Source organism: Barbus barbus (assembly GCF_936440315.1).
Source record: "Barbus barbus genome assembly, chromosome: 24".
Lineage (NCBI taxonomy): Eukaryota > Metazoa > Chordata > Actinopteri > Cypriniformes > Cyprinidae > Barbus > Barbus barbus.
The window spans coordinates 6871167-6885318 of record NC_136752.1 but is presented as its reverse complement, the minus strand read 5'-3'; the positions used below and the strand labels follow the sequence as shown (position 1 = coordinate 6885318).

The 14152-nt window shown below is 35.5% G+C and overlaps 2 protein-coding genes across 3 annotated transcripts; one reads left to right on the top strand and one right to left on the bottom strand.

Annotated features, from left to right (window-relative positions):
- Nucleotides 1-475: 475 nt before the first annotated feature.
- Nucleotides 476-3825, top strand: fam89a (family with sequence similarity 89 member A). The gene is made up of 2 exons (XM_079375838.1): nucleotides 476-918; nucleotides 1858-3825. Exons 1-2 carry the CDS (start codon nucleotides 667-669, stop codon nucleotides 2131-2133), a joined length of 528 nt encoding a protein of 175 aa, XP_079231964.1. The 5' UTR covers nucleotides 476-666; the 3' UTR covers nucleotides 2134-3825.
- A 5391-nt stretch (nucleotides 3826-9216) lies between these two features.
- arv1 (ARV1 homolog, fatty acid homeostasis modulator) lies at nucleotides 9217-14121 on the bottom strand. Of its 2 annotated transcripts, none has more exons than XM_079375331.1 (5): nucleotides 13987-14101; nucleotides 13375-13494; nucleotides 13079-13232; nucleotides 11817-12038; nucleotides 9217-10484 (listed from the first exon to the last, which is right to left on the bottom strand). In XM_079375331.1, exons 1-5 carry the CDS (start codon nucleotides 14089-14091, stop codon nucleotides 10357-10359), a joined length of 729 nt encoding a protein of 242 aa, XP_079231457.1. In that variant the 5' UTR covers nucleotides 14092-14101; the 3' UTR covers nucleotides 9217-10356. The 2 variants fall into 2 exon arrangements, with proteins under 2 accessions (XP_079231457.1, XP_079231458.1); XM_079375332.1 differs by having other exon boundaries at nucleotides 9273-10484; nucleotides 11852-12038; nucleotides 13987-14121.
- Between the last annotated feature and the right edge of the window lie 31 nt (nucleotides 14122-14152).

The following is a 14152-nucleotide window of genomic DNA, read 5'->3' as shown; positions in this document are numbered from 1 at the left end:
GAATTTTTGAGAACAGATTGCTAAATTTTTATTTAGTTTATATTTATTCATCTTTTTTGTATTTATTTTCCTTTTAATTATAATTTTGTTTTTCTCTGATTTTTATTTTTTTTAACAGGCCAGTACCAAAAACAAATAATATTTTCTACATTTTAAAAATGAATATAATACGTATATATGTGTAACAGTTTTTGAGTACAGATTGCACAAATCTTTAGGATTCATTCATTCGTTCGTTCGTTCATTAATTTATGTGTTATTTTACTTTTTATTTTATTTTTCTAAAATTAATGTTTTTTTGTTTTCTTCAAAAAGGTCAGTAGCAAGACCAAATAATATCATACATGTGATGAAAATGTAGGTTACCACACAATAGCTCTGGCTGCGCTTTGATCAGAAGAAAAGATTAATTCAGAACTTAATTCTCATGAATATTCAATGACCTCGCTGTCCGTCATTGGCGGCCACGCCCAGTCTACTCTGGGTCTCTTTAAATCGACAGGAAGTGCGAGTTAAGGTCCAGCCTCGCAGATTATAGTGTTGTTCGGAGCAGTGGCTGGTACATGGGTTTTTCGACGTCAGGGTGTAAAGGTCTTTAAGGAAATCATCACATGCCATTACTGTACACTCGTCTGAAAGCAGAGCGTGCTATTTGTGAATGCTAGTATGAATGGTAAGGTTGGGAATGGAGCAGCGGGCGGTATGCTGGCCTGTATTGAGGGTCTGCCGCCGCTGCCCAAGAGCCTAAGCGGACTGCTCAACTCCAGCGGCGGCTCGTGGAGAGAGATGGAGAGGATGTATGTGAAGAAGACCATGATTCAGGACGACTTGAGCCGAGGAAGGAATAACTCGGACAATCTGCTGGCGAATAAACCAGCAAACCTGGATGCCGCCCTTGCTTTGCTCAGAAAAGAGATGGTAAGGATACAGAATAGTAAGCAACAGCTGTTCTCCCCCGACTGTATGCGTTCATTTAACTTGTCAGTGCCTGTGTTTTAAAGGCTAGTTACCTTCCTACCTAGTAAACATGCTTGGACAGCGTAGTCACGGATAGAACATTTTTGTAACGCGAATCGATTCGAAAGTTCGAAGGACAAGAATTGAAAGCGCCCGCGATGCTCCGATTAATCGATTCGATTGTTCGCAACTTATCTGTAATGGCCAAAAATGTTCGCTTCCAATGATCTGAATGTGACCGTGATCCTGGAAAATGTTCGATTTGAATGTTTAGAACACCCGTGTGATTGAATGTTCTAATTTATTAATTAGTTTGTTTTTTGTTTCCTTTCATCCCCAGCATTGTTCCATTAGAATGTTCCGATTGCGCCTGTGATGAACAAAAATGCCTGTTATATACTGTTGAGAACTAGTCTGTGGTGCCCAAAAATCGTGTTTTTAAGGTGACCATTATTCTGAACGTTTAATTTGAATGCTTTAACACTCCCTTAGTCCGCGAATGGAACAATGTTTGGTTCATCATTTTTTTTTGTTCAGTCTCACCTGTGATGAAAAATGTAACCCACCGTGAAACCAAATTATTTTTGAATGTTTTGATAGTGAATCTGATCATACATATATGTATATATGTATGATCGAACAAAAATGCAGGGTTCCTGCATTCCTAAGTTATTGTGATTGTGCAAAGATTTAAAAAGAACGGTTCTGTTTAGGTCTATATTTGAGTATATTTGTGCATTACCTTTTGTTGTGACACTTGAACCATTACTGGGAAAGAATCAAATCATTACAACATCAGAACAAAGCTAAACCAGAAGAACATAAGGTTTGGAATATGTTTGGTTTTGAGTCACTTTGTTCTATGTTTCCGTAAGCACTCATTAGAGTTTATTTGCGCAGGTGGGTTTGCGGCAGCAGGACATGTCCCTGCTCTGTCAGCTCTGGTCCCTTCACGAGTCCATCCAGGAGTACAAGGGCAGCTGCCAGGACCTCTCCGCTGTGTCCAGTGCGGATGGACCCTACGGGATGGAGAACGGTTATTTCGACGAAGATGAGGAATATTATACTGAGTCCGGTATGACACCAGCCGAAACGCCAGATGGAAACGATACATCTCCTAAAAACGGGACATCCAAAGACAGCTGGATACATGACTCGTTCCATATCACAATCTAAAACACTTGACTCGTATTCTATAATGAAAACAAGCTGTGCCATAATTTAGTTTGCTGGCATTATTTCGTTTTACAGCAGACTCTTTCTATAGGACATATAATTGAGAATTATTAATTATTGTATATTCTACATAGTATTTTTTTTTTTCCTGATTTAATCAACATTGGAAATTTTATAAGCTCTTTTTTTATAAGGGGAGAAGCATATCATTTCATAATGAGGTTTACAGTAAATCATGTTAAACTTCCGTTGATGAATTTCTAGACATTTGTTTGATGCTTCACCCCTCTGAATTCAGAAAAGTCTTATTTCTTGTTGAGCAGTCGCTCGCTAGGTGCTTGCAGAAGACAGGGTTGTGTTTTTTATTGATAATATGAATTCTGAATATGCTGGAAATGCTACCTATTGTTTGCTGAAATGTAATCCAGGGTATAACCAGCACAAAGAGCTTGTGACAGCATCACCAAAACAAAACGCAATGTCCCAGTTTGCTCATTGCTTTATGTATTGTGTAACTCATTATGAACATATCTATAAGCAAGTAAATCGATAACCAGCTCCATAACATTTCCATAGTATTTACTTCTCACCTTGTGTAACCCTATTCTAGATGTTTTATTTATTTACTTATAATTGCTGCTTGGATTCAGTCTTCCATTGTGTTTGAACGTCCTCTCAGTGCATATCATGGGAGTGTCATCGTGTCTCTTTTTGCTCAAGTGACTCCCATAAGGTCACCTGTATTCATAATGTGAGATAATAAACTTTGTTTTGGCAAGTACAATGTCCATTAAATACACCAAAAAGGTTCAGTGTGTGCATATCATAGCATGCCATAATGTAAGCATTTTAGACAGTGTAACATTTACTTGATGTGTTGGTGAATCGTCTAATTCTGTAATGATAATCATCAGAGAGTATTACAAGAATATTAATATCAGCCGAGAGAGAATGTCTTCTACCTCTATTCTGTTTGAGCTCTGAAATCTTTTTTCTCACACCAGCAGACACAAACAAGTGGCCATTTACACAAATCCTGATTAAATTTTAACACTCTTCCAATATATTACCTTCAATTCTGAGAGAAAAAAGATGAAAAATGATATGCAACCAGCAAGGCTTTAGGTGCTTTGACCAAAATCATCAGCACTGAACTTCACACACCGTGCCTTGACGCACCTTGGCTTTGAATCCAGGTGTTTTTGCCATCTCTGTTATCATAATATTTCATATCTTCATGCATGCATTTCAGTCCCTCTCATTAACAGAAGAAAGTTCCACCCAGAAAATCTCTGCTCACCACCCATCTCATTATCTTCTACCCTGCGGTGATTTATTACTGTGGAAATTCCCACTCGATTTGTGTCATTTGCATAGAAGTCAGTAAAAGTGATTTTTGGCCTGTTTGATCTCTGTGGTTGGTTGTGAAATGATTGTCTTCGGTCAGTCTGTGTTCTTGAATGTTTTTCCAATTTTTTAAATGTGTTTAAACGCAAAACATTGCATATGTGAGGTTTGAACTGATAATCGATAAAGGAATGATCCTTTTGTATGTTTTATTGTGTGTGTTAGCGATATCAAATAAATGTATGGTCCATCTGGTTTTTATGTCACTTTAGAATTTTACTGTTCAAAATCTTCATTAAATATAAATATCAGCATAATTATGAAATAAATACTTTTTGTATACATAATATATGTGTGTGCACTGTGTATATTTATTATGTATATAAATACACATGCATGTATATATTTAATAAAAATATGTAAAGTTTATACACTTAATTTAATATTTATATATAATATTGATTATATGAATATAAATATATACATGGAAATATTTTCAAAATATATACTGTTTGTGTGTGTATTTATATATACATAATAAATATACACAGTACACACACATATATTATGTAAACAAAAACTTTTATTTTGGATGTGATTAGTCGTTTGACAGCAGTAATAAATACCTTTATTTATTAAAAAAAAATAGAAAAATGTGGCTTTCCAAAATAAGCGTTTCAGACTGTAGTATGCATTGATGTCACATGACCTTTTTCGCTTAATTCCAGTTGTTTATTTTGCATTTATATTTATATTGCATTTAAATAAAAATATCGTCCCGTCAAATAATGAATGCAGTTGATACCACTTTAGTTTCATCCATTACATTGGAAATAGAAGGTCAAGTTGATGCATTGTGGGTTATAATATTTCACACAATAAGCTCTTTTATAATGGTCATTTTGAAAACGTAGTAGGGCATCCACTGAATCTATTCTGTATATGCAGAAAACATGCTTAATGTACACAGTATACATGTTTTGAAGTTGGAATAGCACACTGTCATATACCACTCTGCTGCAGTATATACTGTGCACAGTATGCAAATCTTATGCATAGAATATCAGCCTGACCTACATATGCCAAAATGAACAGTACACAAGAGCTTACTGTGTGGAATATTGCATCCAATAATGTAAAGCACTCAATTTAACTTTCCATCTCCTTTTTGATGTATTATTTGACCATCCTGCCTAACTTGAATCTTCTCGCTAAATTAAACAAGGTCAGGTGTTGACACCTGACTGTGTCCCAATTTAGGGACTGTGTCCTTTGAAGAACGCAGACTTCAAAGTCCACACCTTTTTAGCCACAAAGGTCGAATTGAATTGTTAAATGGTAAGAGTGGCAGTAATATTTGTACTGGAATTTTTAGAGAGTTGCATTCAACTGTCTAAAACCAAACAGGGTTCACATCCTGTTAAAATATGTTCACCTTGGTCCATTTATGTGCATAATAAAAATGATAAACTAGCTATGAAATCACACCCTAGTAAGATTTTTTTGTAACATTTGTGTCATTAGATATTCAAAACCATGTTGACTGTAAAAATGGCTGTGATTTTAAGGGTAAAAAACTGTGAAAATGCTACAGTAAAAACCTGTTAAGTGGTTAACGGTAAGTTCTCCTAATATATATGGTGAAAAACTGTAATAGACATTTCAGACAATTTTACGGTGAAATACCGTTTTTGGATGTGAAAAAGAATGTAAAAAAACGTAAATTGACGTTCCCAGAATTCCCTGCGTTGCATTTCAAATTGGATGCTTTTTCTTAGTTTTTTTTTTTTCTTCTCAGTTATGTTTATTGGGGTTGTATGTTACATCTAATGTTGTTAAATGAATGTTTATTGCATATTTCAGTTTAATGATGGTGTTTAGTGTTTGTGTGAATGATACTGTGCACCTTCTATATGTTATTCTTTAAAAGCTGCTTGTGATGGGCTTTGGTTCATCATGTGACTTTCTCATCACCACCTGTATTTGGTGTTTATCAGTGCATTACAAAGGTAAAAAACAGATTTCAGTACCTCAATAGGTTGGTATATTAACATTATATCAGTTAATTAAATTACGGTATTTAACTGTAAATTTAAGCTAAAACCATAAAACCTAAAATGTTGCTGCCGTATTTTTTTACGGTAGACTTCCTGCAACCACAGGACAAAATAATGTGAACACCTGAGATATAGGCAGTATTCAGAATGTCTATCAGAACAACAGAGATGTTGAAGAAGGGAATCTGCTTCTCTCTCTTCTCACCAAACTGTCCACAGTGGTTTGCAAGTCAGGTGATTGGTCTAGCCTGGTCATAGTTTGAAGCTCATCTTGTCACTTGTCTACATACAGTACATGATGTATTTCCTGTATTTGGCCCTGTACTTGTAGTTTAGCTAAAAACCCTGATCATACTCATACCTACCTGTGATTTTCTGAAGACATTGATTAGCATGCTCAGGTGTGTTTGATTAGGGTTAGAGCTAAACTCTGCAGGAAAGTGGATCTCGCGAGCCAGATTTGAGTATCCCTGCCCTATAATAACAATGGGTGTTCACATTATTTAGTTCAGCCCCTGTACGTTTAGCCTGTATGCCGTAGCTATAGCATGACTTCATACTAATCTGAACAGAGCCAGAGATGCTCTGTTTTATATGCTACAGTGTCACCGGTCACATTGCTGTTTGAATAGCGTCCAGCACTAATTGGCATATAATTATAATGGGCAGAACAGTGAGTCCTTGCCCTGATCTGCCAGGAACAAACTGACAATGGGATTAAAAATCACACATTCATGCTGAATATTGAGGAGATGGATAACAGCCGTGTGGTGTTTTGGACACAGCTGCAGGCCACTGATGATATTATGATATTCCTCTGCTCACAGCTGTAACTGCGCTCGATATCTCAGAACATTTGATAGGATATTGCATCAATACTGATGCAGTTATACAGTGTCCTTTAGCAAAAGGGAGGTTAGATGCTCATCTTCATTGTTTCCATATGAGGGTGTCTTATTGCTGTGCACTAAATCTCTAAATCTAAATCCACACCTCTGAGTTTGGGCCTAAGCACCTGCTCAGGAGATTGAGCTGGATTACTGTAATCTTTATTGAATGTGTCCGCGTCATGTTGTCCAGGGATTTTCCTGCTCAAAATCCAACAAGTGAAAGACAAGTGCAGCAGAGACAGTGATAAAGGAGCCACTACATGTGTTAATAACAGGGGAAAACACCTTATTGGTGAACTAGTGCACGGTTCTATGAAGAAATTAAGGATTTTATAAAAGGATGGTTCATAAAAAATGAAAATTCTGTCATCATTTACTGTTTTTTAATGAAACCTAAAAGAGCTTTCTATTCCTTCAATGAAAGTCCATTCTACCAAAAGTTCCAAGCTTCAAAAAGTAATCCATACAAATCAAGAGATTTAATTACATGCTTCTAAAACACAATACAGTATTATTACATTTTTTTGTGACTTGAATAATTCTTCTTATATTGTCACTGAAAAATGAGGGTATGGGTCTCTCTTGACATGTTTGAGCTGACCTTTGCCCTCAGCCCATCCCCCTCTTAAAGCAATATTAGGGTTCAGAGCTGTTCACAGCTCAGTGCAGCACTTCCCTGGGTTTATTTTGCCGTTTTTAGTACATCAAGTTAAACTAGAAGATAATGAAGAGTGTTGCCTTGGTGTATATATATATTATTTTGTTTCAGTTAAAGTTTATTTTATTTCAAGTAACACATTTTTTTTGTATGGTTTTAATTTTAGTTACTACAAACTACAATCACATATCTGCTATATGACAGCTATATAACTGTGATACTTTGATATTTGTAAGTAATATGGAGTTTTAGGTTTGACATTGTGTTTAAAATGTTCATTCTGTAACGTCACTTTTTTTTTACCTTTAGTAGTTCTTTTGTAAATGGTCCTTATAAGACAAATTATTAAATAAATAAATGTAATTCTAATTCTATTTTCTATCTCTGACTCTGATTTGTTGCTAGATATACTCCCTGACATTGTTTAGCAGTTGGCCTCTAAATATATAAGATATATTTTATAATATATTTAACATTAATTTGAAAAGTGTAATAATATAAAGTATTTCAGACTATAATATGGAGACTGATTCTGTTACCTCATTCACATGTGTATTTTAGCATGGAATGCTACAGTGCCCTCCACTAATATTGGCACCATTGGTAAAATATGGAGTACCACAAGGATCTGTCCTAGGTCCTCTGCTATTTTCAATACACATGTTGCCCCTTGGTAATATTATTAGAAAATACGGGATTAGTTTCCATTGTTATGCTGATGATACTCAACTATATATCTCAACAAGACCAGATGAAACTTCTAAACTATCTAAGCTAATAGATTGTGTAAAAAATGTAAAAGATTGGATGATCAATAATTTCCTCCTACTAAATTTGGATAAGACTGAGATATTACTTATTGGACCAAAAAACAGTACACAGAATCTCTTGGATTACAATATACAACTAGACGGATACACTGTTACGTCCTCTAAAGTCAAAAATCTGGGTGTTATATTAGACAGCAACTTGTCCTTTGAAAATCATATTTCCCATGTTACAAAAACAGCATTCTTCCATCTTAGAAACATTGCCAAGCTTCGAAACATGCGACCTGTTTCTGATGCAGAAAAGCTAGTTCATGCATTCATGACCTCTAGACTGGACTATTGTAATGCACTGCTAGCTGGTTGTCCTGCATCTTCAATAAACAAGCTACAGATAGTCCAAAACATTTATTTCATCGTGAGATTTTCTCCCCGCTTTCAATTGTTTTGCTTCAATGAAAGGTTAACGTTTTTTAAATGAAAGATCAAAAGGATAAAAAATGCAGATTTATTTTCACTGCTAGCTTTGCTCATATTTACCAAGGGTGCTAATATTAGTGGAGGGCACTGTATATTGACTGATCATCATCCAGGACCTTAACTATTTAGTTTTTAATTCATTGGGAAGTAGGCCTGTTATAGCATCATTTTAACTTTTCTAACTTGTACACTTTACTGAAAATGACATTACATTTATACTAAATTTGCCCAGATGGCATCTGAAAAACAATACAGTATTCAAAGAATAACTTAAACTAATTGACTTTAATTTGAGCACAGCCCAACCTTACATTCTCTACTTATTGGATAATTTAATTTGAGGCCTTATTTAGCATGCTATTTTACTCTTAAACAATGCTGATCTGTGAAACAGACACACAAGAGATTCTTCAGACCTGAACCAAACCCTATGTCAGGAACGACAACAAATACCAGAGTGTGATCAAGCACCAAAGATATTTAAAAACCTGTTCTGACTTGTGGACGTTCCACACTGACCCGTGTTTAGTCATAACAATCTTCAGATGACAAAATATCTTCAGTGTGGATTGAATATTTCCACTACATCCACTGAAAAACAACACTGATTTAAAATATTTTTCTATCTGTAACTCATTTAAATTACTTTTAGCAATTAATTCATAATTGCTATTTTAAATGCTACTGTATCAGGTATATATATATATATATATAATATTAGTGCTGGGCAATGATTAAAACGTTTTTGTTTGCATAATATATGTGTGTGTTCTGTGTATATTTATTATATTTAAATACACACATACAGTATATATTTTGAAAATATTTCCATGTCTATATTTATATAATAAATATATTTAATATATACAAATATTTTTTTTTCTGAAATATATACATGCATGTGTATTTATATATACATAAATATACACAGCAAACATTTATGTAAACAAAAAACCTTTATTTTGGATTAATTGTTTGACAGCACTAATATACATATATATATGTACACGTGTGTGACAATACATATTACAAGGTTTTCATGCTTTAGATTGATACTGAAATCATCATGAAAAGTACACTCTTCAAACTCAATGCTGTATACGAAATCTTTTCTGTTGCATTACTTCTTACGACTTTTAAACAGTGGTTTAAAAGTTATGAAATATGAAACAGCTTCAGTTTACATAAACAGGTAATTTGTGCCAATGTGGATTTTAGACACCAATACCACAATGAATCAAACATAGCCTTTAATAACCACAATCCCCCTCAGCTAAACCGTTACAAAACATTCAGTTTCACAAATAAGTGCAAGATTTATTCCCCGAGTTTCATCAGAACAAGTTGTACAAGCTCATACTAAAGGCCCACACTTCACATTTAAGTAACAAGGATAAATTACACCAGTAAGAATGTCCATACATACATAACCCAATAAAAACAGATGGCATTCAGATCATTACATTATCGTGTCGACACTAATCCACCGGCATCTGTAGTATATTTGAGTTAACGTCTTCTCTCAGCAGAGCTAATTGAGGAATTTGACAAATTACCTCAAGAATGTGAAGCAGTGCCTTCAAAGTCTTTATAAACACACAGGATATTGTGAAAATTGCACAGGCTTACTCTTTTTCTATACAGACCCAAACCATTTTTACTCCGTATGAGGAGAATTCACAAGTGAAGACAAATTACTGGTATATATATAAGCAGGTAAAACCATGTGGTAACCATAGTAAAATAAACAATTTGCTCTCTATGACCTCATTTAGTTTCACTTAGACTTGCCAATGAATTTCTTTGTACAGAACATCTTGATCAAACAACATCTCCGAAGTAATGACAAGCAGTCTCGACATTCACATCTGAGATTTTACAAGGTAAACAGTTTTGGAACTCAAACTTTCTTCGCTGATGGCAAGGAGGACTTGAATCATTCTTGAAGAACGTTTTTGCTTCAGTTCCTAGAGCATCCATTTATCATCCGGACTCCTGGACTGAAGTTCCCGTGTTCTTCTAGACTACAGCATTGACAGATAGTCTTGTGAACAGACTTGCAGTGTTTTTAAAGCCTGGGCAACCCACGTCTCTAACAGCAAGCCACCACACACCGCCAGGAGAGACAGCCGCCGACTGCAGTTCAGAATCACTGAAACATGGAAAACACAAAATGAGTCCATGATAAAGGAAATGCATTTTAAAAATGTGCCAAGCTCATAATGTACTCCAAATATTTGTACACTTATTGACATATAGTCATAAAGGTTTGCAGGTGTTCTCTCGATGATATAATTTCATGCATGTTGGTTGCACCACATGACAAGAACAGCAAGTCACTGAAATATCTATACTACACATTACAATGCGTTTAAAGCATCTTTCAGCGGTGTCCAGATGTGCTAAAGAACACTAACATTTGCCCGCACTTTGATGATTTTTCATATTATCATATATTTTTAGAAAAATCACAATGTAGTGGACTAACTTCATAGTTTTTTCTTTCTTTTTTTTGGAAGGTCTTGGTTACCAGTCACTCAGGTGCTAAAATGAATCGCCATTAAAAGAAAAGTTCAGCCAAAAATTTAAATTTGCTTCCAAAAAAAAAAAAACGTACTCACCCTGAGACCACGCAAGTTGTAGTGAATGGGTGCCGACAGAATGAGAGTAAAAACATCACAGTAATCCACACAACTCCAGTCCATCAATTAAAGTCTTGTGAAGTGAAAAACTGCTTTTAAGAAACAAATCCATCATTATGGCTAGGCTATTTTACTTTAAACCATAGCTTCTGGCCAAAATACCAGTCTATCAACCATAATAACATTTCCTCCAGTGAGAAAGCCCATCTTCTGTTGTCCTCTCAAAACTACATTTTCCAACATACCTGTTTTGGAGTGTTTTTGCTTATAAACCGTGCATATTTCTCTCCTGATTCAGACTAGACCACTTATTTACTAAATCTGTTTAAAGTTAAACACATCCTAATGATGGATTACAAACATTCAGCTGTTTGGACTCTCGTTCTGACGGCACCCATTCACTGCAGAGGGTGACGCAATGATACATTTCTCCAAATCTGATGAAGAAACAACCTCATCTGCATCTTGGATCTCTTGAGAGAGTACTTTTTCAGGCAATTTTCATTTTTATGTGTACCGTTCCTTTAAATACACTTAATGTTTTGTTGATATCCCTATAACGGTGTTGGTGAACCATCTGCACACGCTACAGGAACTGCTGGGGGTGGTTAGCACCCCCGTGAAGACCTTACGCAAACAACGGCCCACTCTAAACAATACAATCCTCTGTGCGAACGAATATGTGTGGGAAAGAGAAAGTGTTTACTTTGGTTCTGTGAGTGTGATGTGGACTGTTCACTTTGCCTCTGGGTGTTTATGTGAATGAAAGAGAGTGTGCGGTTATCTTGCGCTGCCTGTGAGTGCGTTTAACGTGTGTGGATTCCATAAAAGTTGATATTCACCTCTTATGGCTTGTGAATTGGAGGTCAGGACGAACAGTCGTATGAGGCTGAAGCAGAGCGGGGAGAAATCGTGCTCCCAGATGACAGCTGGAATTAACAGCACTTTCCCGTAGCTGGACAGCAGAAGTGCCTTCAACAGCGGAGTGAATACTAGAGAGGTACCACAGCAGCGCTGCGCCGTCCAGAGAATGAACAACACACCGGTGCAAAACACGGCCAACTCTAGAAAAACACAAAGAACACGAGAGAATTAGGGTGAAATTCTGCATGGTGACATTATTTTAATGATAATTATGTACATTTTCCCCCAAATTCTCATTATGCTAAAGCACAAAACATTCTCAGTTTATTGCAACCTTTTGCATTACAGTGATAATAATAATAATTAGCAAAATTAAAACGATATCAGCAGTGTGCTATTATTTTCATGACAATTACAAAAATCATGTTGCATCCACGCGTTTAATTTTGGTACAGTACAGTAAGAAAATACTGCAATGTAAATAAGTACAAAAATAACAAATCCTAATATAAACAGTCGTATTTTTTTAGGAAATTATCACTTATATTGAGCAATGACGCATTAAACTGATCAAAAAGGTGACAGCAAAGACTTGTATATAGATACAAACAAAAAGTCAGATAAATCAAAAGCGGTTCTGAATCTCAAAAAAAAATTTTTTTAATCATTTTCAACATTGATAATAATATAAAGCACAAAATCAATATATTAGGATGATTTCGGAGGGATCATGTGACACTGAGGACTGCAATAATGATGCTGAAAATTCAGCTTTGATCACAGGAATAAATTACATTTTTATATATTTAAACAGAAAAGAGTTATTGTAAATTGTAATATTTCATATGTATTTTTAATTAAATAAATGCTGCCTTGGTGATCATAAGAGACTTAATAATAATAATAATAATAATAATCCTACATATCCCTAACTCTAGCAGTAGATTATGTTCTGGAAAAACTTTGTTCTTCATTCTACCCCTTTTGATTTTTTAAGGGGAATTAAACTAACCTTTTCCCGTAAAACATTATCATCAATGGTAGTGTAAGCCTGCAGATCAGTCAGAACAGACCTTTCAACAGATCACAGTAAAAATACTAGAGCTACAAAAATAGACTACAAAATCTTTCATAATAGCTTCATAAAAATGCATAACCTCTAAGCTACATTGTTACTCAACAACTCAATTAGTTAATTCTAATTAGCCAGTGCCGGACTTCATTACAAATGATGATTTACCCAGTGCAGCCAGTGCAAACATGCAGTAAAACTCCCACTCTTTAGTGTAACGGATGATATCAGCGGGGTCACTGCTGGGCTGGGACCCCTGCAGGAGGAACCAGCGCAGATACGCCTCACACAGCAGACAGAACACACACAGTTTCCAGTGGATCTACAGAGAGAGAGGAACAGAGGCGGTGTTCACTAAACAACACTTTGTATACCATTTATGCTGTCTGTATTCGGCACGCAGTACACTAATTTTAAGCATGCATTTTTTTTTCAATTCTGTTAAGTATAAAAGCTTTACTTGCATTGATCTCAGTGTTGAAGAGGATATGTCTAAAGGCCTGGATTTTGCATAAAATGGCATCTATCAGAACAATAACTGGATCATATTCAATGTATTTGTCAACTGGCTTCTTGCATGAACTCTGTAGAGAAACAGCACATCAGTTAGTTTCAGTTTTGAATGACAGTTTATGAATAGCAATGCATGTTAGCAAAAACACAGATTTTATTATTTGTATATGCATTTTATTTTATGAAATATTTTTTTGGGGTTTTATAACGTAGGCTACTTACATTATGCTGAAAGCCATTAAAAGCCTATAATATATTTAAAATGCAGAAGATGGCTTTACAGCATCAGATAATAGAGTTTTGTTTTTATTAAAAAGGTACTCGCTGTCAATAACGGGACCGTATTTGTTGTAAATTAACTATTTTATTTGCTTCTTTTTTTGGGGCAATAATGGTGAAAATGTATAACTTTTTTCTCCCCCCAAAAAGAAAGAAATACAGAAATAAATAACGTTACAGCCGTGCTCTTCACTATGTGCACTAGTTACCTCAGGCCTTGTGAGCACGCTAACCTCAAAAGAACAGAGAAAACAAACTTGACCTTTTGAACTTGATGCACTCACACATATGGTGATCTTCAGTATTCCGTTGCTGTAATCTCGATGCAGTTCGTCTGCATCTTCGTTACACTCGACGCATTTAAACAGTCCGGGTGCCATTCTCCACATGACAGCACTAAAACACGCCTACTGCTTCCTGAACCTCCAGAAGGGGCGGGGCTTACCAGGC